At 39.2% G+C, this 27,624-nt stretch overlaps 1 protein-coding gene across 1 annotated transcript; it reads left to right on the top strand.

The window, feature by feature from the left end:
• Positions 1-25,994, top strand: LOC124146885 (sulfotransferase 1B1-like). The gene is made up of 6 exons (XM_048386723.1): positions 1-96; positions 10,367-10,545; positions 14,203-14,532; positions 15,538-15,641; positions 19,443-19,605; positions 22,946-25,994. Exons 2-6 carry the CDS (start codon positions 10,377-10,379, stop codon positions 23,071-23,073), a joined length of 894 nt encoding a protein of 297 aa, XP_048242680.1. The 5' UTR covers positions 1-96; positions 10,367-10,376; the 3' UTR covers positions 23,074-25,994.
• The last annotated feature ends 1,630 nt before the right edge of the window (positions 25,995-27,624 follow it).

The following is a 27,624-nucleotide window of genomic DNA, read 5'->3' on the forward strand; positions in this document are numbered from 1 at the left end:
GTCAAACAGGTTTGGACGAGCGTCCGGCGATGTGTTGCTTGTGCCTTACATTGTGACACCAGGAACATTTTCATTCGACTTACAAGTTTCTGTAAGGTAAATATACATCTTCAGTATTGTGTCAGGCCTTGAGTATAATCAGTATGAAGAACAAGTCGTATTACATGAGAATAATGTCATTTGCAACGTCTTTCTGACACAGATTTTAGAGGTCAGATTCATTTAAATGAATATGTTTCACAGCACCTTCAACCTGTCCCAAATCCATGTCAAACGGCTTTTGTTTGGGTAGCAGTCATTTTCAGTTTCACTGGTACAATAAAAGACAAAGTGAGTGATACTCGATTGTTTGGCTATTGAATGGTAAAAAATAACAGTTCTGTGTTTGCGATTGAAATATTTGGAGGACGAATAATCAGTCGGCCTCGTTGTGCATTAGAAATGATGTTTTATAGCCGGGTGGGTGCTTGTGGTATCTGAAGGGTCGTATCCCTTACAGTAAATAGACGAAAACTGACACGACTCGTATGAGATGATCACAGAGCATGAAGTTAAGTAATAATATAAAAAGCACTCGAAACTCGGGTCCCAAGGCTCGAGACTGTAAATGCTAATTGTACACGGTACATATGATGTTTTTGCATCTCTCGCCAGGTCTGCTTTACTACAACCCTACACACTCAAATACAAATACTTTCACACTCTCACACGCAGATAAACGCACTGACACACGCACATACTCACATAAATACTCACACACTCACACATACTCAGATACACATACTCAAACACACACACATACTTGCACACTCAGATAAACATACCCACACATTCACATAAATAAAAAAATCTGATGGATTTCATTGTACGAAACTAAGAGTTCGCGAGAAGGTGACAGTATTCTGCAACCGTCACAAACACATGCAAAAGCAAGTCAATTAGTCACTGGAAAAATCTTCCACGGAAACACATGGTGAAAATGAGAAATTGCACCAAACATAATTTTTGTACTGATGACTAACGTCTACCGCAAAACCTTTTGAAGACAAGAGTCATATAAAGAGTAAGAGTTGGATTTTGAAATAAGGACCAATGTACTTCAAAAGTTGTGACATGTTATTTACTGTTGGAAATTTGAAGTCATCCCTCTTGTCATCCGAGACAATTTCAACCAAGGTTAAATTACAGACGGTATTACTAAATGTAACAACATTAACCCTACTGCATTATACTCCAGCAACTCTCACTGGGACTATTGATCCAGATTCATGTAGAGACCTATGTCGTGTTTAAAACCTCGCCGTCAACATACATCATACAGGTACGTACATGATCTACATACATATAATATCAACACACGTCAAGCATGTCTGTTGAGCGTCTCACATGCAGTGTAGATTTGCACACAAGCTGGAGCAATTGGTAGATGTATATCCGTCTGGCGCCGCTTCACGATTAGGTAAGAATGTAGTTAACTGGAATATTATGAGCACCTGTTGTACACAATGTATAGGACCCGTGAAGACTCCGGGGTAGAATAGGTCTTCAGCAACCCACGCTTGCCGTCAAAGGTAACTATGCTTGTCGTAAAAGGCGACTAACGGGATCGGGTGGTCAGGCTTGCTGACTTGGTTGAAACATGTCATCGATCCCAATTGCGTGGATTCGATGCTCATGATTTTAATCACTGGATTGTCTGGTCCAGACCCGATTATTTACAGACCGTCGTCATATAGCTGGAATATTGCTGAGTGCGGCGTTAAACAACAAACCAACCAACCGACACAATGTATAGTACACGGGACCACAAGCTGGATGTGAGATGCTTGTTACAGTTACACCCATTCTCAAAGACGTCCTTAGGACATGTAACAGATGGAGCATGAGTGATAGTAGTTTTTGGGGATTAAAAGATACATTTGTGAGAACAAAGCGCGAGGCGCAACAGCTGTGCCTGTGTATTCCTGTGAAGTACTGTCATGAAGCCTCTATCTGTCTTGAGCACAGACAAGACCTCGAGACCCAACTCCACCGAGGCGAAAGTGTAAAACTCCAAGCAAAACTTAGAGTACATTATTATTGCACTACACGTGACCCAGATGACCCATCTATTGGTCCTAGGTATTAAGTAGTCCGTCTCAGTCTCGGAACCATTTAATTTCCCCTTCCGTTCAGCCTTTACTATAATGTTATGAAGCTAAATGAAGCATGTAGGGTTTTCTACGTGTCCTGAATCTCCAAAGGCGCTGGGGTTCCTTTTCCCTTTAAATGTAGTTGCTTATTGCTATCCAAATACTATATTTGCAGAGACTAACCATTATTCTAGGCATTCAGTCGTGATCTTACTTCATATATTAGCATTAAACTTAAACAATCAACTTATCCTTTTTTGGTACTATAATAGTCCAGTCATTCTACGGTTTGACCTCCAACTAATTGCAACAGAAACAATTTCTGATGAAATTCAATCAGAATATATGTACGTTTAACATTCGAAAAGTCTAGAAATATCCATTGAGGGGAACATAGAGAAATTTGCGATGAAAATGTACTATATAAGCTTGAAAACGTGTGGCGCGAATGGGCCGCCGTATATGAAAAGGGAGATAAATACTTACGATGTGAAGCCGACAAAGTTTCTTTACCTTGTGAATCGGACCTAATTACTTGTAAATAATGCTGTTTTCAATATAGTGAGTGATTTCAAATATCCTTTCAAAGCAATTAAAAACTAAACATTACATGAAACAAACACGTGTGTGTGTGTGTGTGTGAATGTCTTAGTATGTCTGATCGCCATATCCATGCCATGTGTTCGTCAGCTGGCGATATGAGTCATACGGCAGCTTCGTTCTGCACACAAGTTTTTGCCGGACAATATATATGTGAAATGAAATAAATACTACATAAACTGCTACTTTTATCCGGAAACTCACTTTACGGATCCGGATAGTTAATTTCAATTTCCAACCGTGCAAAATACACACTAAATTGTGTCCCACTGTCCAACATATTGGACAGCAACCACGCTTGGTTCGTAATTGAATCCCGACAGCCAACATCTTAAGTGACAGGTGTGTTTATTAGTTACTTGAATAATAATAATAATAATAATAATAATAATGATAATAATAATAATAATAATACCCACCATTGATTCCAGTGAAAGGTTTTGGAAACAGTTGTTGTCTATACCCAGCAACTGTAACCTCGAGGAACCATGGGTAGAGGATTGCAATAAAAGTGTGCATGAAAAAGTAAGGTCACCATTGGTGTATTTCCTAACACCTGAAAAATGTCATTAAAACGTCCAAATCTAATACGGCGTCAGGGCCTGATAATATTAGAAACCGGTATTCGAAACTGTTCCCTTGTGTCCAAAACGCCATTACTTCACTGTTGTAATTCTCTTGTGTATGCAGGGGATGTTCCGCCTTGGTTCTGCAAAGGTCGAACAATACTTCTTCCAAAGAAAGGTGTTCTGACTGACTCTAAAAAATTCCGCCCTATTACTTGTTTGAACACACAGTACAAACTATTTACAGGGTGTCTCACAGAGCTCGTGTCATCGTACTGTGCTTCGAATGACATTATCTATATGGAGCAGAAAGGAGCCAGAAAGGGATGTTGGGGTTGTAAAGATCATTTGCTGGTTCAGAAAATGATCCTTGAAGAGACTTAAACTTACCACCGTAACCTTTTAATGTGTTGGATAGACCTCAGAAAAGCTTATAACCTCACGAATGGATTTTGAAGTCACTTGAATGTATTGACCTCCTCGAGTGACTGCTTGTTTTACTCAAGTCTGTAATGAATTGCTGGTCAACTCAACTTGAGATGTATTCGCAGGGGCAGGTGGTGACTTCGGAACCCATTTCTAATAGAAAAAGAATATTTTAGAGCGATTTGCTTTTCTGGAATACAGCAATTCTAACAATCTGGGTAATGCAGAGGGCTGCAGTGTTGGGGAGCCTTCACATTCTCCCAAAGTTCTGGGTGGGTTTGACTAGGCAGCGCTTCCTGCGAGAAGTCCCATTCACTTTCTGGGCTGCGTGTAGAAGGGGCAAGGGCCCTGAGCTGATAATGAGCCTAACCAGCCTGACTGTGCCAGAATCACCCAAACCCTCTTTGCTGCATGTTTTATTTTAATCTGTAAATAATAATAATAATAATGATTATAATAATGATAAAAATAATAATGATGATAATAATAGCAAACAAACCTGATCCTGAGGCTGACCAACATATCGTCAGTGGATGCCCAGCTTTAGCACAAACACATTATCTTAAGTGACATGATGGAGTGGCTCGATCGTTATATTATCGTCTTTACAATTCTTGTGGTCTTGACACAGAGGAACATCCATGGTACGACCCAAAATATGTAGAAGGCGTCATGGAAGATGACAAATACAAAATTCTTTGGAATAAGCCGGTGTACAACCTCAGACCTATCCAGGCCAACAAACCTGATCTTGTCCTTTTTTGATAAATCCAATGAAATCATTTATATGATTGAAATTTCTGTCCCTTTTAACACACATGTGATTGACAAGATTCTGAGAAAACATGGCAAATATGCATACCTTGCTTTCGAAATGTCACGCCAAATGTACCTCCAAATCTGTTGACTGACACTGGGTGTGTATCTGGGTTAGGTACAAGGAATACAGCCCTTCTGAATCTCGGTAATGCAGAAGGCTGCAGTGCTGGGGTCTCTTCACATTCTCCAAAAAGTTCTGGGTGGGTTTGACTAGGCAGCGCTTCCTGGGAGAAGTCCCATTTGCTGTCTGGGCTCCGTGTAGAGGGCCCTCAGCTGATGATGAGCTTAACCAGCCTGACTGTGCCAAGATCACCCAAACCCTTTTTGCTGCATTTTTATTTTAAGCTGTAAACAAAAATAATGATAAGGTGATTTGATTGACCCTCAAAACTTCTGCCCTATTACTTGTCTGAATACACAGTACAAAATATTCACAGGGTGTCTTACAGATCTTTTGTCATCATACTGTGCTTCCAATAACATTATTTACATGGAGCAGAAAGAAGCCGATAGGGATGTTGGGTTTGAAAGGATCAACTGCTGGTTCAGAAAATGATCCTTTAAGAGGCTAAACCGTACATCTCAATGTGTTGGATAGACTACAGAAAAGCTTATAATTCTGTACCTCACGAATGGATTGTGAAGTCACTGGAATGTATTGACCTCCCCGAACAGCTACTTGTACTCAAGTCTTCAGTGAATTGCTGGGCAACTCAACTTGAGATGTATTTGGAGGGGCGGTGGTGTCTTCGGAACCCATTTCTAATAGAAGAGGAATACTTAAGGGCGATTTGCTTCTCTGTTTGTCACTAAATCCTTTAAGCTTTTTGCTTAGCAAAGAGGAAGGTTATCCACACTTAAAAAACATATTTTTATTGTCGATTCCTTATCTAATGATATTGGCATGTCCTTTGGACTCGACAAATGCAACATTCTTCATCTGAAACGTGGCAAGGTAGAAGAGGATAAGTCAGTTTACTCAGTTTACCTATTCAATGCTCTACATTTTTTACGTTTCAACTGTTCACATTCAGTATAAAAAAATCATTATGGTGTTTACTTTCTCCAGCCGGTTCTTTCATGTCATTTGCCGCGACACATAATGCATCTGTAATAAACTCTATACTTCTATCAATGTTATCAAAATCATATCAACAGATTTATCACGTAATTCTTGTGAGTGGTCCGATAAGATGTTTTCTCTAAGTAATTCACACTTTTTAAAGACCCATTTAAATCCGAATGAGTTTTGATGGTTACCAGTGTTATTGCCCAAACTTCACAAGTTGTAACCTTCAGGGTGAGCGGGAGATGAGGTGACTGCACGTGATTGGAGAAAAAAGTCATTGGCAAAAAATGCTGCCGATAGTCGATAACGCTTGTCCCCTTTGGCCAATGTAGGTATAATCCCCAATTTTACGGTCAATTCCTGATCTTCCGTTCATGACATGAATGTTGCATGACGAGCACAACTCGAACAAACATTTACCGAAATTGATTACATTTTTATCACTTGAAACTTGATTTAAGCTGAAACAATCGCACATAAAATCCCAGCTTGAGATTCCAGCGCTTCGATATATTCAATAATGTCATCTTCTACAAAATCCAACTTCGTTCCTGTTCTGGTGTTATGGTCTCCCTCACAAATGACATTAGCATCTCTAAATTCTGATAAAATGTCCAACAAACCATTTTGAAATATATCGATGCCACTTTTACAGTCAACAGACAAAAATTCATACATACAATTTTCCTTTATTTTAAACCATTTAATTTATCGATGTAGTTGATTAATATTCTTTACATGTACTATTATCCCACCTGAACGTATGCCTGTCTTGGTCAGTCTTCTAGCATCTTTACTGTAAAGAGTAAAGTCCGTGAAAGTGTCTTTTACATCCTCTACATTACCCAAGCAAGTTTCTGTGACACCAATTATATCAAATGTTTTCACATACACTTACACATAGTGTTCTTGACAAAGTCATTATCTGTTTACTTATATTTCTTGCTATTATTACTGTCGCTTTTCTCACTTGATGTGATCTCTTGATGAGCAGTAAATTTAGTATATAGACCCTGGCCACATCCTTACACGTATCTCTGTCTCCCTACTGCTGGCATCTATGACCTCGATCACGTATCCCGTCTCTAATCCTTCTACACCATCAACATGAAACCCTCTCTGTCTCCCTACTGCTGGCATCTATGACCTCGATCGCGTATCCCGTCTCTAATCCGTCTACACCATCAAACATGAAACCCTCTCTGTCTTCCTACTGCTGGCATCTATGACCTCGATCGCGTATCCCGTCTCTAATCCTTCTACACCATCAAACATGAAACCCTCTCTGTCTCCCTACTGCTGGCATCTATGACCTCGATCGCGTATCCCGTCTCTAATCCTTCTACACCATCAAACATGAAACCCTCTCTGTCTCCCTACTGCTGGCATCTGTGACCTCGATCGCGTATCCCGTCTCTAATCCGTCTACACCATCAAACATGAAACCCTCTCTCTCCCTACTGCTGGCATCTATGACCTCGATCGCGTATCCCATCTCTAATCCTTCTACACCATCAAACATGAAACCCTCTCTGTCTCCCTACTGCTGGCATCTGTGACCTCGATCGCGTATCCCGTCTCTAATCCTTCTACGCCATCAAACATGAAACCCTCTCTGTCTCCCTACTGCTGGCATCTATGACCTCGATCGCGTATCCCGTCTCTAATCCTTCTACACCATCAAACATGAAACCCTCTCTGTCTCCCCTTCATAACATTTCCGTTTCATATTGTGATCATGTAGACCTTCATTCCAGTGATTGTCAGGATGAAATGAAGGCATTATTTGATTGTATGCATGGGTTAGAGGAAGATGCCCACCGTATCGAGAATTTAACAAGAGATCAACATAAAACTGACCCGTGTTTAGATGCCAGAAGTGAAAGACTTACTTCTTCTAAATTTGGAGATGTGTTGATGCGCAGTGGCACAAAGCAGGATAATCTTTCTCATATGAGTTATTCAAAACGGGGAACCAGCCATGTACCTGCAGCACACAAGGTCTATCAAACAGAAAAAAAGAGCTGTGTCTGTGTGAAACAGTGTGGTCTTATTGTTAATTTAAAATATCCACACCTTATAATTATGTATTTATTTTATTTGGAACTTACCTTTATTAGAGCCAAATTTACCCTGACCAAAATAAGAAAAAGTAAACATAAGACTCAGTACTTGAAATAAATATATACATACGATGCGACTAGACTCCTAAGGGACCAGTTGTAGGATAATGGAATAACTGGTGCAAACGAAATGACATCTGCTTGTATGCTTTATTTTTGGTTAAAATGCACTGATAATGCATTATTGTTAATTGTCTAAGTATAATTGGTTTACATGTAAAAATGAACATTTATTGATATCTTTGGTCCAAGCTTTGATGAAAGCCTCAATAACGTTAGTGTTTGTTATGGGTCTTGTACATGAATAGGTACACAGTTTCTAACATTATTGCTCTTTGTATGTTTGATATTAATATACATAGTAACTGACAAAAGTAACTGTAAAACAGTGGTGTAAATGTTATGTTCTGGAAAATATAAACATGATATTGGTCATGGTCAATGTTTTATCACAACAAATTCACTTACAAAACCTGGTAACAGGAGACAGAGCGGTACACCTTAAAGGAGGGGTGGTATGACATCGCAATTAACAATGTCAATATCGGGTGTGGAGACCATTTGCGTTCATACAGGCATGGCAGCGGCGGCGCTTTGAAGACACCCTTTGATTGAAAGTAGTGTGGTGGATGTTATTCCAAATTGCAATCAATGATTGGCCCAACTGAGCTTGCGTTACCAGCTGGTTCGGGTCCTGTCGTAGGCGTTATCCATCTGATCCCAGACATCAGCCGGCCATGGCAGTACAGAAATGTTATGCTGCTTCAAAAGTCTGTTACAATAAGTGCAACATGTGGGCGATTGCACAAAGGGTCGACCAGGATCTCGAACATTGTCATCCTTGATACGTTCAAATAACCACTAACAATGATGACTTTCTTTCTCCCATGTTCTACCAACGCAAACTGACGACGTTAAGTAACGCAAGCGTCACTGAAACGTTCTCTTGGACACCTGTTGACCCTTGTAGGTGCAACGTGGACACATCTGTGAACAGTATACTGCCCCAGTCATGTCTTCTGTACCTGCCGATGACGTGGAAGCAAACTCGTATCGCTGGATAACAGGTCCGGATTTTGTACGGTGTTGCCACTAATTTGTCTCAACTCAGCAATTGTCCAAACTGTGAATGGGACAGTTTGGTATCGATTCCGCAGATGCACCAACCGCATCTGGTTGTCCTGTCGACGTTCGCCCACGTGGAAGCCCGGCCCGTGGCAAGCCATGAGTGTTGCCCTGCTGTAGATAACATATAAAAGAGATGGTATTATGTTGCGATGAACAATTAATGTCTGGCCACTTCGTTTTTCGCCATTCCTGTTACCCACGGCAAACAGACGTTGATTGTCAGCAACATGGCATTTCGTAAGCATCATTTACGGTTAAACTAAAGTGCTTTTGTGAGTACTGATAGCTAAACAATCATTGGATGCTATTCACATAAAATTGAATGTTTATCATGCATCATTCTTAACTGCTGAGTACAGCAGAACAGCAGCATGTATAAATAAATTGCTAACCATGCATTTTTAATTGCATCATAGAAATACATTATATAATAGCATTAGCTAACTAAACATTGCTTTTCAAGGATGTTTACAGGTGTACATGTTATCCTGCATGACATTAATACATTTGGAGAAGCATCGTTAAGGGGAAAAGTCAAGGTGATATTAATCAGTTTTGTAGGAAATCCTGACTAAAATTGAACATTTCTCACTTATTATGGTTATTTCAAACACAGGTGATTATACTGTACACATTTATGTATCGTATCCTTATATATTACAGCTATACTCCCTTCAGACATTTCTTTACAAATGTATGGGCGAGGTCAGTATATGTTCATTATAGTGGACGATGATTTCGAGACATAGCATCCAAATGACGAAGCAGGTTTGTCTGAGGTGGTTGCAATGTGGAGCCATATTTCATCAAGAATCTCCACCCTTTCCATTCAAACCAAGGATGTATTGTCGCCCAACAGTTGGTGATGTATCCAAAATACACAGACCAAACTTTAATAAACCATTCAAAATTCGATATGATCACACAGTCTTGAAATCTGTTTTCTTGCCTATTATAAGTAGTGGTGGTGTTGTATCGTACTCAGTGAGAGCATGCATTGCTGGGAGACATACACGTTTTTCCTAGATGTTACTGTGATGAGTATGTATCCAGAATGCATGTAACAACTGCCTTTGATAAGTCCAGAGTACAATAGTACAAAAGAAGTACCACGACATTAATGCATCACCACTGTGCAGGATTTGAGAGAACTCACAAACTGTTTTGGAAAACTAGAGGTTCCAACCTTTCCAACGATACCAAATACATCTTGCCATACCTCCGATAGACCATCTCCTTTATTTTGCAAGATGGTGATTGCCACTGGTCTTAAGATGCCGCAATTCACTGTGCATTGTGGCGTCACCTGGGCACGCCAGAAACCTATGACCCTTGGTTAAAATCCCGGTTTTCCCCGATTATGTTTCTAGGTTTGTTAGCACCATACCCGTGGGTTTCACCAAAAGGTTCAATATCTCAGACATGCATCTCTTCAGGCTTTCATCCCATGTTAAGCTGACATGCCGTGATATACCTGGAAGGTTGTTATGATATCTATTTCAGGTTTCCAGACATGCCGAAGGTCAACGTATCGCCGAAGAACTTCCCTGAACTAGCAATACCACTATTGGAGGTAGACAGCATGCGGTATCCATTCTTCTACAGCGAGGACGTAATTAGGAACATGTCGGAAGTGACGTGTTGGGATGATGATGTCATGATATGTGGATACATGCGATCTGGTAATTAATCAAGTGTTATGTCTTTATGCATGTATCGAACTTCCATCGATCTACTCGTTATACATGATGCATCTATCTTCCAGCCATACCTACATCTACCTGCCATACATAATATAGCTATCTCCCTGCTACACATAATGTATCTATCTACCTGCCATACATAATATATCTATCTACCTGCTATCCGTAATGTATCTATCTACCCGCTATACATGATGTATTAATCTCCCTGCTATACATAATTTATCTATCTACCCGCTATACATGATGTATTAATCTCCCTGCTATACATAATTTATCTATCTACCAGCTATACCAATATGTATCACTCTACCCGCTATACATCTATTTAGCTTTATATCTGCTGCGTCCCTGTAGGAAATCAGGCTAAGAATTACTCTCCAGCAAAATATGCTTTTCTCAGAAGGTCAATGAATTGATCAGGTGGCCAGGCGGGGACTGTTGCTCATACTATCAACCCTTGGTTTGTATGGCCCACCCTTGATTATTTACAGGCTTCCTGACATGGTTGTAATATTGCTGACAACAAGCAAGGAACCTGCGAACTGGCTTACGTCTACCACGTTAGAGTATGATAAAAGAGTTCGATGAAAGGTTCGATTATTATGGGTTTAACTGTGAAGCCTATGCTTGGGGTCTGGTTGCAGCTAAAAGTTTGTCTATACAGTAGACAACGTTTATAACGAACACGCTTACAACCAACTGAAGGATATAACGAACTATTTCTTGGTTCCGTCCATTTGTTGTATGTATGCTGTACATATAGAGAATCTCACCCGAGTGACTTTTGATATAAAATATATCAACGAGTGTTGATATATTTGATATCAAAAGACACGAAGGTGAAAATTTATTTATCATCCGATATCATTCTTCCATCTTCTTCAGTTTGTAGACAGTAATAAGCAGTAACTTAAGTGTACAAAGTACTGCTGACAGCTTCAGTAACAGAGCCATTAGTGATGTCATTTGATTGTGACGTCATTGTAACCAATGATGTCACAATGGTCTCCAACGCATTGTGATGCAATGTCATTGCAGCGACATCTACAATGTAGATATATAGAATACTGAACGAGCTCCCGTGTAATACCAATTTTATGAATAGTTCTGGTATTTGGCGAGCCAAAACGAGTCAGATACCAGAACTATTCACGAGTTTCATATAATTGGTGTTACACGGGAGCGAGTTCAGTATCTTATTTATTACTTGCCATTTGTAACTTTTTAGAATTTCACTGTCGTGTATGAATAGGCAGACAACTACGCGATCCACAACGTTATCCAATTGAGTTTAACAGAATAATACTTCAAACACGTCAAACGTTGACACATATTCATTTAATATCATACAACGGCTTACATTTAGAATTCAGGCATCCGTTCCACAAAGTTATCGTAGCGCTAAGGTTATCGTACCTGACATACTAGTACTAGTACAGAAACTTACTACTGTCGTTGCGCTAAAATACGATCGCCTTGTGGAATGGGACCTGCACCACAAAGTTTACAATCTCGTCACAATACTCTATGACGTGTTTGTGGAATTGTGTTGCAAGATCATCCGGCAAAACAATGTCATGTGACGTCAGCCTAGCAACGGGGTTGCTGGGGTCATTGAGTGTGCAGGAGCTCCTCTCAGTGATCTATAATCTATCACGCAATGTCGTTGAATAAGCCAAGTGATGTTGAGAACTTTCAATGTTTGTTAGAGTAACGTGTTCCCGTAGTACATAAGCACGCACTCTGATATTACGCAATGTGTAATACAGCTGTATGTTTAGTAAACAGGTGATCTATCACGGGCAAGTAATAAATCGCTTGATCTCAGCCATGCGATATCTCCTGTGAGAGCCAGTTTTGGATGACAAATGCTTATAACGAACTACGGTTATAACGAATTAAAATTAGTGGTCCATTTGAGTTCGTTATAACCGTAGTATACATTTATATTTACATAATATTATATTCATAAAATACATTGTAGTACACAAACAACATAGTAAATGGGCACATTTTACCGTGCACTGTTTGCATAAGGTTCAACTGGAACAAAGTATGCAGCTTCATGCATAATCAAACAATGCCATTATTGACTGAATACATCAGTATGAATGTACAAGCATTCCCTATGAGAGTGTGTATATGTTTTCCGTAATCATAATCGTCTGAAAGGAGAGTACACTTCCGGTTCCGTCTCTACCATGCACATGTCCTTATGACTCCATCAAATAGTGACCGCCTCCGTGGTCTTGTGGTAGAGCGTCCGCCCGGAGAGCGGAAGGTCCAGGGTTCGATCCCGGGCCGCGTCATACAAAAAGACGTTAAAAGATTGTACTTGTTGTTACCCTGTCTGGCGCTGGGCATTAAGGGGATAAAACAAGGACTGGTCGGCTCGGAGTCAGTATACTGTGTCTGAGTGGGGTATTCATGTTAAACTGCGGCATGGTATCTCAGTGAGGTAGCACTATAAATCGGCATCAGTCCGGACTAGTACAAGCAGCCACACATACACGTGCATGCACGTCGCTATATAAGCGCAATAATCTTGGACGCGACGTTAAACCCAATTTCACCTCACCTCACCATCAAATAGTGAGTGAGTATGATTTTACGCCGCTTTAAGCAATATTCCAGCGATATCACGGCGGGGACACGTTGACGTGTGTTTGTTTGTCGCAGTAATCGACCGTAATTGGACGTTTTTTGACTGACAGTAGTCGAAAGAACGAGGTAAACATTTGTTGTCAAAACCTTCTCATTTACTTTTTTATAGGTGTGGTGAAATGCGGTTTAACATATTATTGCACTTATATAGCGACGTGAATGCACGTTGTGTATGTGCAAGGGCTGCTTGTACTAGTTCGGACCAATGTCTGGTTTTAAAATGCCAGCCATCCGAGATACTATGCCGCAATTAAGATACAGATAACTCCGAGTCGACCTGTCCCTGTTTTACCCCTTCAATCATTATGCCAATCACTAGACAAAGAAACACGTACCATCTCTTAGCGTCTTTTGGTTTGACCTTCCTGTCTTCTGGCACTCCGCTCTTTATAACTTGTGAGTTTACGTTGTTGAATGTTCGTTATCTTCGGAAGAACATTTATGGATGTCAACGTCTTTATTATGGGGAACACGACGTTTCGGAGTACATATTACTCCTTCATCAGATGAATAAATGCTCTGAGGCAAAGAACATATATATATGTATCTGTAAGAACAACCAAAGAAATAAGATAACAAAGGTGGAAACTTAACAAGGGAAACCAACTGATAATTTGCCCTGATAGGTGATGAGCAATCAAATGTAAGCCAACATGTGGACAAATGTAAGCCAAGTAAATCAAAACAGTAAATTAGTGCTGACTGTTGATAGCGATGGACAACAGGAAGCCTTCCTTATGTAAATCACTTCTAAATGCCTTTGGGGCGGTCGGGTAGCCTAGTGTTTAAAGCGTTCACTCGTCACGCCGAAGACTCGGGTTCGATTCCCGTCATGAGTACAATGTGGGTAGTCCATTTCTGGTGGCCCCCGCCGTGATATTACTGGAATACCCTCTCATTTACTCTAAATGCCCTTCAAAGACTTCGTTATCGTCGTTTATTACCGATTTCTTGACTTTCCTAATTTAGGTACACATTGGTGTTACGAAATCCTCAACATGCTTCTGAACAAGTCTACGGAAACTGTTCCCCACACCAAACACGATCTGCACGTGGAGAAAGTGAATTCGAAGACACTGGAAGCTCGGACCTCCCCTCGAGTATTCAATGGACACATGCAGTTCTGTCGCTTGCCGAAACAGGTCATGGAAAAACGTGTGAAAGTCATCTACCTTCTAAGAGACCCGCGTGATGTGGCCGTGTCATGGTATCAGCTCATGGAGAAGAACTTCAGGTACCGAGGCGGGCTTACGATTTGCCCGTTTCCTGATTGGCTGAAGTTATTTATGGACGGCGAGTGTGAGTTTATAACTACTACTACTACTACTACTACTACTGCTACTACTACCACCACTACTACTACTACACCCGTGAAGATACGGGGTAGAATAGATCTTCAGCAACCCATGCTTGCCGTAAATTGCGACTAACGGGATCGGGTGTTCAGGCTCGCTGACTTGGTTGATGCATGGTATCGTATCCCAATTGCGTAGATCGATGCTCATGATGTCAAATACTGGATTGTCTGGTCCAGACTCGATTATATACAGACCGCCGTCATATAGCTGGAATATTGCTAAGTGCGGCTTTATACAACGAACAATGAAAACAGAATCGTAGTATCGCGTTTTAATAGACTGGGCGATGTCACAAAGGTCACACACACACAACATGAATGGATTGTAGTTGCAAATTAATAAGATATTACTGAGAGTTGAAAAGAGATATCCGTGAAATTTTACATGCGCTAAAAATAATAGTGAGCGTTTTGCCATTCATATGATTTTGGATATATCCCCTTTCTGCCAACTGCAATTTGTGAATGATTACATATCTAAGATACAACTTGAAAATAAATATGCTTTAGTTCTTTTAATTGACGTGTTACGTGTGTTTATTCACTAACACCTTTTAGACATACCTCCTTTTAAGGTAACAATACAATCCAATAAATTCCAAGCTGGAATATTGCTGAGTGCGACGTTAAACATCTAACAACAAACAATACTATAAACAAACAAACAAACAAACAAACAAACAAACAAACAAACAAATAAATAATACAGTTCATATGCATGAAGAACGGCTGTCTTGTCTCTCTCTCTCACGTTTACTGCTCTCTTTTGGGGCGGTCGGGTAGCCTCGCGGTCAAAGCGTTCGCTCGTCACGCCTAAGACCCATGTTCGAATGCTGACATGGGTAGAATGTGTGAAGCCCTTTTCTGGTGTCCCCCGACGGGATATTGCTGGAATATCGCTAAAAGCGGCGTAAAACCATAATCATTAATCATTGTAACTGTTTCAGTGGAATGGGGTAGCTGGTTTGATCACGTGAAAAGCTGGGAACAAGCTATGTTGCAACATCAACATCACCCCATTCTCGTCGTGCACTATGAAGATCTCATATCAGTAGGTTCCTTCACATTGAGCGTTTGGGGTTGGAGTAAACGATTGTTTAAGCATTTGCTCGTTATTCCGAAGTTCCTGGTTCCATTCCCCAGATTGGTACGCTGCGTCTTCAAAAGGCACACACAGTGTATAGTATCAATTCCTTTATTCAGTATACAGGCCACAGGCCCATGTACAAACAAATATTGACATATGGAATATACATATTTGTGCAACATTAAACAAGTATTACTAATGGGATGAACGTAATACAATAGTCTCTTTAATATATTTACAGCATTGAAGTAAATCAGTTAGTTTGCCTGAGCTTATATGCTTAAATAACTGAGATTTACAATATATATTTGGAATGTGATTCTGTCTGATATCATCATATAATGGACATGATAGCATAACGTGTAATTCAGTTCAATGATGTTCTTACAAAAAGGACAAAATCTAAAATTAAAATCAATATTACTTTTTCTTCCAATATTCATCATGATATTTAATTGTCCAATTCTTAACAGTGATACCATTCTTCTTAGTTCTTTACAAGTGATTTTTAAAATATACGGTTCAATAACAAATGCTGTTTTGAGTGACGAAAACAATTCTAAATGTGTGTAATCATTAACTTGTGAATGCCATGTTTGTATATAACAATCTTTAACTCTTTGTGAAAACTCACATATAAATAAATCAGTGTGACCAACAGATTGATTTCCCCCTACAAAACCAAGACCATATATAATACATAAAAATCTTACTGTTAGTAGACCAGGTTACTCTTCCTACTTGATCTAATCTATATATCATGTTATAACATTGTCCAGGGTATCTTTCATTTGACACAGTGGTTAGTTTACAGCAATACTTCAAACAATGTACATAAGTCTCACAATACAATTTATAGCGTCCACATTCACCCCAAATAGCAACATTTGTACTAGATTTCCCGACACCAAGTAAATATTTACAAAATTTAGTTTGTATGACTTCTAAAACATTCAAATTATGGGTTCCCCAGATTTCTGAACAGTAAAATAATATTGGTTTTATTTGCGTATCAAGCATTTGAAACAATATTGGTAAAGGAAGGGAGTTAATTTAATGTGTAATTGCTTAATGGGAATTAGAGCTTTTTAGCTTTCTGGACTAAAGTTTGCCCACATTTTGACCATGATAATCGGTTTGAAAATACAACACCTAAATAACTATAAAATGTTCCTATCTTTATATGTACATCATCATAAAACCATTTTTCAGCATTTTTAAATTTTCCACCATTTCAGAAAACTAATATTTCAGTTTTATCAAAGTTTACTTTCTAACCCCACTTTTTACAAAAGAAGATAAAATATTATTTTTTCTTTTCAAACCAATAACTGAGTCATCAAATATACATAGATCATCAGCATACAGCAATAAAATCAGATCGTTAAAATCTTCTCCGACAAATATACCTCTACCACCATATGTCTGTAATGAGTCTTCCAACTGATTGATAAACATAGAAAATAAAAGAGGAATCAATAGTATCATAAAAAATGATTGCCTAAATGATTTTGAATATTATTTAAACGTACTGCCGTAAAACGTTTGGCGAGTCTTACTTAAGTTTAGAACTTGTAATCATAATCTACCTATTGAAACTGTGAGATGGAGTAACATACCTTTGACCGAAAGGAAATGCCCACTTTGTAAATTATCTGACATAGGTGATGAATTCCATTATTTGTTTATTTGTCCATCTTTAGAAAACGAAAGAAACCATTTTTTACACAGATTCTACTACATTAAACCCAATATGCATAAAATGAATTTACTTTTCAATAATTCACGACTAGGAACATTGAGAAAACTTTCGAAATTCTATAAAATCACCATGTCATTGTTTAAACCTATCAAGTAACTCTCCCTCTTTCTGAATTGGACATATATTGCTACCCTAGTGAATCTGTATAAATATGCATGCATGCTCGGCCAAGATGTTTTTGCATATATTCTATATTTAAATGGATATGTATTATGTTGTTGAAATAATTTTGTACCCCTGATGGCGCTGGCAGCGGCCTGAGTGTAAATATAATTCAGCTCAGTTCAGTCAAACTGATCTTTGGAATTCCAAGCAGTTTGTTTGTTGTGTAACGCCGCACTCAGCAATATTCCATCTATATGGTTGCGTTCTGGAAATAATCGAGTCTGGACCAGACAAACAAAAGACTGACATCATCAGCATTGATCTGTGGGATACGACGAATTGCGTCAACCAAGTCACCGAGTCTGACTATCTGATTCCGTTAGTCGTTACTTACGACAAGCATGTCCGTTTCATTGTATGGGACAGGTAGTTGGGTAGCTTGTTGACCGAGCTTCCATTCAGTACCAATCATGATTGGGTTGTATAATAGTTTCGTCGAGAGTGAACCTTCCGAATTGATCCATTGACCGTGAACGTCGATGGACATTGACCTCTGGTACCACAATCAGTGGCAATTCAAACGCAATAATACAGCAACCCTAACGCTATCCAAAAGTACAAACCAAAGACTTCAAACAATATAACTGAAGCAATCAATTTGACTAATGAAGCGTCAGTAAAATATTGTGCCTTTGTGTGTGTTTGTACTTGTACGGACCGATCAGATACAATGTCGCAGTTTAACATGAGTGAGTTGGGTTTAACGCCGCTTTTAACAGTATTCCAGTTATATCGCGGCGTGTCAGCTTCATGTGGGAGGAAAGCCCGAAGTGATGCAGGTCTCATACGTTTACCTCTTCGGTGAAACCAACGAGCACGGGTATGGTGCTGACAAACCTAGAAACATAATTGGGGCGAACCGGGATTCGAACCCACAATCAAAGGTTTCTGGCGTGCCCAAGGGACGCAACTCTGCACAGCGAATCGCGGCGCCTTAGACGACTGGGCCACCCGTGTCCCCAGTTTAACATGAATACCCATCCAGACAGTACACTGACCCCGAGTCAGTTCTTGTTGCCTCCCCTCACTTCAGAGCACCAGACAGGGTAATAACAAGTACAATCCTTAAATGTGGCTTGTTGGCTGCTGGCAGGGGATCGAACCACTGGCTTCCCGCTCTCCGGGCAGATACCCTTCCCTCTAGACCATGGACTTGGTTGTGATGACTGAATGACAGGTTTTTTTTAGGTTTTCATAGGTGCTTTATTGAGTGGTGACACTTAGGATACCGAAAAACAGGAGTTACCGACGTGAATCGGCGTCGCCATTTTTGTTTACAAATTGACGTGTAAGTGTCACGTGATTTTCATACGCGTTTTGATTGGCTGCGTTCATGCAACTTGTCGCATGAAAATAGAGCATGTCCTATTTCGTACAACTCGCGTCCATTAAGTTGCATACGTCAAAAGTTGGACCGACTTGCCCGTTCACACGATGCAATGTGTTGCATGCAACAAATTGTATACAACTAGTTGTACCGTGTGAATGCCCCTTAAGAGGCGACTAACGGGATCGGGTGGCCAGGCTCGCGAACTTGGTTGATGCATGTCATCGTATCCCAATTGCGTGGATCGATGCTCATGATGTCAATCACAGGATTATCTGGTCCAGACTCGATTATTTATAGACTGCCGTCATGCAGCTGGAATATTGCTAAGTGCGGCGTTAAACAACAAACATACAGAAATATAAAGGTAAACTTCCAACCCAGTCGAATGAGCGATATGCGTTTGTTTTCATTATCGTGCCGATACCGACTTTCATCACTGACGCCCCCAAGATACTTCTACCCTTGATAGCTTCGATATAACAATAATGTGAACCATTACCGTTTTCAGGATCCGAGAGGAGAAATAATTCGAATGAATAGATTTCTTGGCATGGACGCTGATGACGAGTTTTGTGGTCAGGTAGCAGCGGCGTGTCATATCTCGAACATGAAGAAGAATAAATATAACATCACCGAGGTACTGAATGGAGAGAGCGTTAACTACAATAAAGGTAAAAAAAATAGGAAATCAGAACATTCTAATTAACCCTTTACCTTTACCCATTCCACGGTGGGGATTCTGGTTTATAATTGCCCCCTGCAACCCTATGCTTGTTACCCAGTTGGGATTCTGGTTTATAATTGCCCCCTGCAACCCTATGCTTGATACCCAGTTGGGATTCTGGTTTATAATTGCCCCCTGCAACCCTATGCTTGTTACCCAGTTGGGATTCTGGTTTATAATTGCCCCCTGCAACCCTATGCTTGTTACCCAGTTGGGATTCTGGTTTATAATTGTGCCCCCTGCAACCCTGTGCTTGTTACCCAGTTGGGATTCTGGTTTATAATTGCACCCTGCAACCCTATGCTGGTTACCCAGTGGGGATTCTGGTTTATAATTGCCCCCTGCAACCCTATGTTTGTTACCCAGTTGGGATTCTGGTTTATAATTGTCCCCTGCAACCCTATGCTTGTTACCCAGTTGGGATTCTGGTTTATAATTGCATCCTGCACCCCTATGCTTGTTACCCAGTGGGAATTCTGGTTTAAAATTGCCCCCTGCAACCCTATGCTTGTTACCCAGTTGGGATTCTGGTTTATAATTGCCCCCTGCAACCCTATGTTTGTTACCCAGTTGGGATTCTAGTTTATAATTGCCCCCTGCAACCCTATGCTTGTTACCCAGTTGGGATTCTGGTTTATAATTGCCCCCTGCAACCCTATGCTTGTTACCAAGTTGGGATTCTGGTTAAGAATTGTTAGCCAGTGGAAATTCCGGGGTAAAATGTATCCCCGGTAGCATACGATGGTCGAATAGGGTACGGGATAGAATAGGTCTTCAGCAACCCATGCTTGCCGTAAAAGGCGTCTACGCTTGTCGAAGGAGGCGACTAACGGGATCGGGTGGTCAGGCTCGCTGACTTGGTTGATGAATATCATCGTATCCCAATTGCGTAGATCGATGCTTATGATGTCAATCACTGGATTTTCTTATCCAGACTCGATTATTTACAGACCGCCGTCATATAGCTGGAATATTGCTGAGTGCGGCCTATACTGACACAGTTCACATCAAGCACCCATATATGTATGTCTGTTTAGTTGGCCGAACAAGACATACAGAAAGTCCCTGTGGCCAATCCCATTGTATGTTACCTTGCATTTGTCACGTTAATGATCACGTTTTAAAGGGTCTCCATCTGCAGCTGAGGATGCGACCAAAATCAGAGCATCAGCATTTTCAGTTTCTTTTAGAAATATATACAAACAAGGGAGCAACTGATTGTTTGTTTGTACGCATTTCCCAGCGGAAGGATAATTACCTCATTTTGGGCTGAAATGTTCCCGGGGGAAACTCCTACTCGTATCCCAGTCACTTGATTCGACAAAGAATAAAGAAGGTTAACGCCAACGCATAACCAGTCACGATTATTCTACCAAACAGATGCTATTGGCAAAGGCAAAATTTAAGATCTGAGGACATCCCATTACGGGTCACGTCAGCACGACCTTTCGCGAACATTGACCGAGCAATGAAATGACTGACAAGAAATCGACATTTGCCAATCAGAAGGCAGCTATCTCGAGCTTTACGGCACTAGTTTCAAACTGGCCATTACGCTTCGAAACATATTTTGACGTATTCTCGATTAAAACTTTTTAAACTGACCAAAACAACATTCTGGAATGGCTTATAGATGGCCTAGATTGTATGGATATAATCATTAAACCCGTAACTGTCGTTCGGAATACCCCGTGTTAAATATCTCGAGGTTGCATGATATAAAACACATTCCGACTGTCACTTTCAGGATCTGGTAAGCGACGCTCTCATTGGTTGGATTAAAGGTCGTGCTGACGGGACCCGTAATGGGATGTCCTCAGATCTTTGTTTAGCGGTAGCGAGAACCAAGATCTGATTTTAATGAGATTGATGAATGGATCACCGACAATCAGTGATGGCACTAGGTATTCTTGAAAAGGGTACGAATGTCATGCCCCACCGGTATCACACGTCACTCACACAATTTGCATAAACAGGTATGTGTTTCTTGCCTGATACCTCTCAACGGTACTCGTGCGAGGCAACGGCGACATGTAAACAAAGCAGACGATCAAGTGATCACACGATAGAGCATTTGCTGATTTCGTTGAAATGGATAACAATTTATAAATTTTGAATTACGTCTTTTGGTATTAGTGCAGATATTCTGCTGCTTATACGTTAAAAAAACCCCAACATTTATATATGTTCGTTTTCCATCACAGTAGGGAGAAGTTTTAATGTCTCGGCCGAAACATTTCTTATTTTGTTGGGGCGGTCGGGTAGCCTAGTGGTTAAAACGTTCGCTCGTCACGCCGAAGACCCGGGTTCGATTCCCGACATGAGTTCAATGTGTGAAGCCCATTTCTGGTGTCCCCCGCCGTGATATTGCTGGAATATTGCTTAAAGCGGCGTAAAACCATACTCACTCACTCACTCACTTATTTTGTTAATTCACATTATTTGAGTAAATCTTATAATTACCAACATGTATGATATTCACGACGTCGTTTCTTTTGACGGTAAGTAAGTGCACTTCTGTATCACTGTATGCCTACACTGAAGGCATGAGGTGCCCACTTCGAACAAATAGTTTTCTTTTAAGTTGGTTTAGGATGACATCAGACATGTCTTCAACTGCCCATATTGTCACCTTATCCTCCTTCAAAGCAGTACACTTTATTTACAACTGAGTCTGTTTGTATAGGATAAAACACGTCCGAGGGTTGTTATGATATTTAAAACCCGCATCTCGAGGGGAATAGTTTTATCTTACTTATAAACCGATTTTGAACCTTAAAACAACATTTATCAACATGTTTCGAACATATCTGTTGCTGGCGTACGGATCTTGAAAAGGACATTCTAAAAAGCAGTGCGACCTATCAACACCTCTCTAGCCTTGTGGTACACTCACTGGGCTACAGATATGAAGGTTGCGAGTTTGATCCTCGGGAATATAAAGAAAACATTTGTCATTTGATTTTACATTTAATTACATGTTACAATCTGAACGGAAGTTATATTAATAAAATACCCAGAACATTATAAAAAATCCCTGGGATATTACAACAAAATATATAGCAAATATGACTTGAATATCCTATAAAATCCCAGGGACATTACAAAGTCCCTGTTTATGAGATTTAACCCGACTGGAGAACAATAGGATGACGTCACTGGAGGTTGATAAGTTTTTTTGTTTTTTTTTGTTGTTTAACGCCGCACACAGCCATATTCCAGCTATATGGCGGCAGTCTGTAAATAATCGAGTCTGGACCCATAACTGAGTTTGATTCTGTTTTCAGGACAGGTAGGATCGTGGCGAGCGTGGTTTACGAGGGAGATGAGCGATCACTTCAACCAGGTTTACCACAAGAAAATGAGATATTCCAGATTCCATTCTAAATATATAAGGGGCGGTGGGGTAGCCTAGTGGTTAAAGCGTCACGCCGAAGACCCGGGTTCGATTCCCCACATGGGTACAATGTGTGAATCCAATTTCTGGTGTCCCCCGCCGTGATATTGCTGGAATATTGCTAAAAGCGGCTGAAAACCATACTCACTCACTCACTCACTCTAAATATATATGAACTAACCTTCATACTTTTGGAGACAAACATTCACCCTCAGAACGTCTCCAAAAGGCGCATGTCAATGGGGCAATGGACTTTACAATGGCTTGATATGTTAAACAGTATTAGTGTTAACTGTGACCCACCAAGGGACCTTATGGGTGCTAGGATACAATTGTGCTGTGACGTCATAAAGACATTTGACGTCAACTAACTTCATTGAAGATCGCCAAGATCGGACTGTACACAAATATCTTATTTTTCTCTCGTTAGTGCGTAATGAAATAAACACATTATTTCAAAGCCTTTAAGTATCAATTCATCAGACATGACTGAAAACTGCAATTATTGCATAAACAGGCATAAGTCGGAAAATGAGTCCAAATGTTAGATGCCATGTAGCTTTGTAATAAATATATTTCAGCCTTAGTTTTAAAATATGTTTAAAAGTCAAAATGTGATTTTTCACCCACACTGTCTCTTATCTCACAATCACATATATTTGTCTTTGGAGCCTTTTGCAAAGAATAATATTGTTGATCAATGCATTTAGTAATCATTTCAAATTACATAACAACAAACAACATGTTACAATTTACAACTCCTGACAATTCAGGACTTCCTGTGTCAATAAAATTCAACATTCCATTCTATAAAGACATTATTCAGTTCAATGTTCAATGCCTACTTGGACGCGAGGTTGGGGAATCATTTATACATGCATAATATTTTCTACGTTAATACCAGTTAAAAAGTCTTACAAGAATATTAATTTTGATATTCTGCTGGGGTCCGTGTGGCCATGTTGTTGTAGCACTCTGCAAAATGTATGGTAGCCGAGAGGGGACATCGCTTTCTTGCCTTCAATTATGGCCGCGAGAAAGCGATAACACAAGACTATAAAGCGATAACACGAGCCGAGAAAGCGATAACACGAGCCGAGAGAGCGATAGCACAAGACGAGAAAGCGATATGTATATCTCCTGTTACCGCTGTCTCGCTGTAAAGCAATATTCCCCCTTGACCACAAATTGGGGGCGCATGTGTTTTGTGTTTCCATAAGATGAAAAGTGTATACGTAAAACAAACAGTAATGAATTGATAAACTAGTATAATTAAGATTGCTGATTGCGGCGTTAAACAACAAACAAACAAACAAAGTATCATTAAGGGGTTGACTATGTGATATGTGGATACAGTGGCGGGTGGTGGTGAGGGGGATGTGTCATGTTGTGGTGTTCTTCATTTTTGGGGACTGAGGTGATTGTTTTCATAAAAGAGAACTAAGATTTTCTCCAGTCACTTTTAAAAGTATACCTAAATGAATTTTAACCTCATTAACCGGTAACCTCATTCCTTGGACAATAGAAATGGAATGCATTGTAAACATTATTTGAAAACCCCAACTAATTTCTTATAATTCCTTTGAATCTTTCAGTCTTCGGAAATTAAATTCAATGCTAATTCTTTTCGTCGCTTATTCAAACTGAAATATCGCGAACAAACCCGAAAAATTGGGAGCACAACTTTAAAATCATTAGGGATGCTGTCGAAGCATATGCCAAGAAATGGTCCAATAGACAAGATAAACCTGTCGTATGTCTTTCAAAGTAGGTTACGCCAGTGTGAGATGCTGCCATTGGTAGAATGTACAAACTGAAGTAGAGGCTGAACAAACCCTCTCTGTCCCACCCAAAGTCTGACTGTCCTACATGAAAAGTTTGTGATCTCAAACCATAACTATTTTATGTAAGCATGACATCGATTTAAGACTTCTTAGGCTAATCATAGGGCTTACCGTTTCAACTATATCTGAATGCCATAAACAATCTGACTGACATATTATTCCCAAAGTCATTGATAAAAAAACCTTTCATTTTAAGGTTAGGTTTTGCACTTTACACAGTAGTATTTGGGATGGTCCATTTGGGGAATTGTCTGGACCCAGCCGCAAACACAGTAAACAGAAATCCCAAGGGGAATTATATATACAATAGTTTGTTGGCGCGACATGCTAGGCTCCATAATTTTAGTTATAATGTAAAATTAATAGTAATTTTTTTTTTTTTTATTCATTTATGTATTTGACATGAGAGGGGTAGCAACACACATATATAAACATGCTGTATTTTATAATAATGATTGTACAATACTGAATGCGTTAAACCTGTTGCATTTAACAAATATAGGTTTTGATGTTGTTCTATTGCGAACACATATAGAGTCAGCGCTCATAATTGCCATATGAATGAAAATATCATCATTAATAAACTTCAAGGAGCTCACTGTGTGTTCTGAAGTCAAATCGCTGTAAGGCATCCTGCACGGCTTCGTTCTAGTTTACCCTCAAATGTACGATGGAATAATTTGCGATTCTGTACATGTGTGTTCAATGTTCGACTGCATTTTTTGTTATAGGCGTTCGTTTATTTATTAAAATTCCACAAATTCATAAATCACATTGAGCTGCTCGCCTCTTCTCCAGCTGCTCACACTCTCCACTAATGCTAGCTGCCTTGGTTAACTCGAATCCGCATATAACTAATTAATTACAAACTCTGTTCTAATTATGCTAATCGAGGAAGTGCATTATACCAGATGAAAAACTTAGTAATCCTGTGACACTAATCCTTGTTTACAATGAACACATGTCAATTGACTAAACATTCTTTTTAATATACTTAAGTAGAAGTATCACAATGGACAGTGCACACACTGTTTGTTGAACCATATCAAGCTATATTTTAGATTTAGAATCACCATACCATGACAAAACAGAAACATAGTTTTATATATTTAATTGTATATATTCATATTTGCCGGTATTCATGATATATATATTTTACCGTCATTGTTTAAAACTACTCTGAACTAAGGAAGAGAATATATGGATGTCAACTTCTTTGTTATGAGGAACGGAATATATGCTTACTCCTTCATCACCTGATGAAGGAGTAAGCATAAAGAAGTTGACATCCATATATTCTCTTCCTTATGTGTATCACATCTAAATACCTTTCAAAGATCTACTCTGAACTACTTGTATGTATAGATCATCTTATTTGTAAACAGGTGGCATGCGTATTATAATTGGTATAAGTGACAATGACATGTCAAATAATGTCACACATATGGTTAGGATGTTAACTACGTAAAACGTCTTCTAGAAATCTGTCAGTACTATCAACTATTGTTCGTTTCAGACACGTAGAAATATATTTTAAAGGACAAAAAAAGAAACAACTAAGATAAACCTAATAAAAAAATGGTACGTAAAAGGAAAAAGAAGAAGAATGATATTTTATTAAAGCGTCACATGTTGTACATAAGCAGATAAATTACATTTTATTCACATAAAAAACATACAACATCCGGCCAAAGAGGCCTACGAGACACTCGTATCACTAAGATAACAATATAAATGCACAAAATGCATGTAGTTAAATAATTGTTAAAATATTTAACATTTTAAAACCTCTTATTGAGTATTAATGTTAACGTAAAGTATTAATGTTAACGTAGAGTGTTAATGTTAACGTAAAGTATTAATGTTAACGTAAAGTATTAATGTATATTTTATAAAACATGTCATTGTATGGCAATGCTTGTTATAAATTTATGAGTATTATACTTTTATCACGTATTTTGTGCACCAATAATAAATAAATTCATCACTGTCCACTATAAATATTTTAGCACTTGCTTTTAAGAACATTAGTGTCTAATAGGCCCACGCTGGCCGGGCGATGTATATCTTTTAATATATTTTATCTACTGTATAAATTGATGTAATTTTATGTATACACCGCTGGACACTTAAATAAACTATTTTTCTTCTTCTTCTTCTGTTAACAAAGATTTTACGACGTTGAAACGTTGGAGCAGCTGGGAGTTTACATGAATAACTATCACAAATTTGCATTAAATAAATAAACTGGTCAATTGGTGGAAGCTATATAAATAGTGGATCAATATTCAAAATATATTTCCATAACTCATATCTTAAATCAGAATACAAGTCACATGTGGTCAAGAAGTGAACTTCATCTTCAACAATATTACTTTTATAGTATTTACAGAGGTTTTGTAAAGGAATTTTTGAAAAACTACGGATTTCTATTTCTACCGGCAGAGTGCCACAACGCAGTTAACATAATATGCTTCTATGATTTCTTTCTATTGGAGCAGAAACATAACGCTCTGCATGAAAAGAACTTTTAATTATACGATAAGTGCGAAGTTTATTTCCATTTATTTGACCTTTATCATTTCAAATTTGGTTGAGCCAATTAAAGAGTAAAGGGAAGCTTTCGGAGTATAAGAGATGAGAGAAAGCGTCAGCGTTGCTTGACTAAAGGCAACATATTCTTTCATGATTAATGTGGGTGAATTGATTAGACTGTATTGCTACC

The sequence above is a fragment of the Haliotis rufescens genome, unplaced genomic scaffold (assembly GCF_023055435.1).
Source record: "Haliotis rufescens isolate VD_foot unplaced genomic scaffold, xgHalRufe1.0.p SCAF_6, whole genome shotgun sequence".
NCBI classification, from domain to species: Eukaryota; Metazoa; Mollusca; class Gastropoda; order Lepetellida; family Haliotidae; genus Haliotis; species Haliotis rufescens.

What these genes read in the sequence shown, in the direction of transcription:
- LOC124146885 (XM_048386723.1), top strand. Translation starts at nt 10,377, where the DNA reads ATGCCGAAGGTCAACGTATCGCCGAAGAACTTCCCTGAACTAGCAATA. An exon ending in ATGTGGATACATGCGATCTG is followed by an intron (nt 10,546 to 14,202) that starts GTAATTAATCAA and finishes TTCCTAATTTAG; the next exon opens with GTACACATTGGTGTTACGAA. An exon ending in GAGCGTTAACTACAATAAAG is followed by an intron (nt 19,606 to 22,945) that starts GTAAAAAAAATA and finishes TTCTGTTTTCAG; the next exon opens with GACAGGTAGGATCGTGGCGA.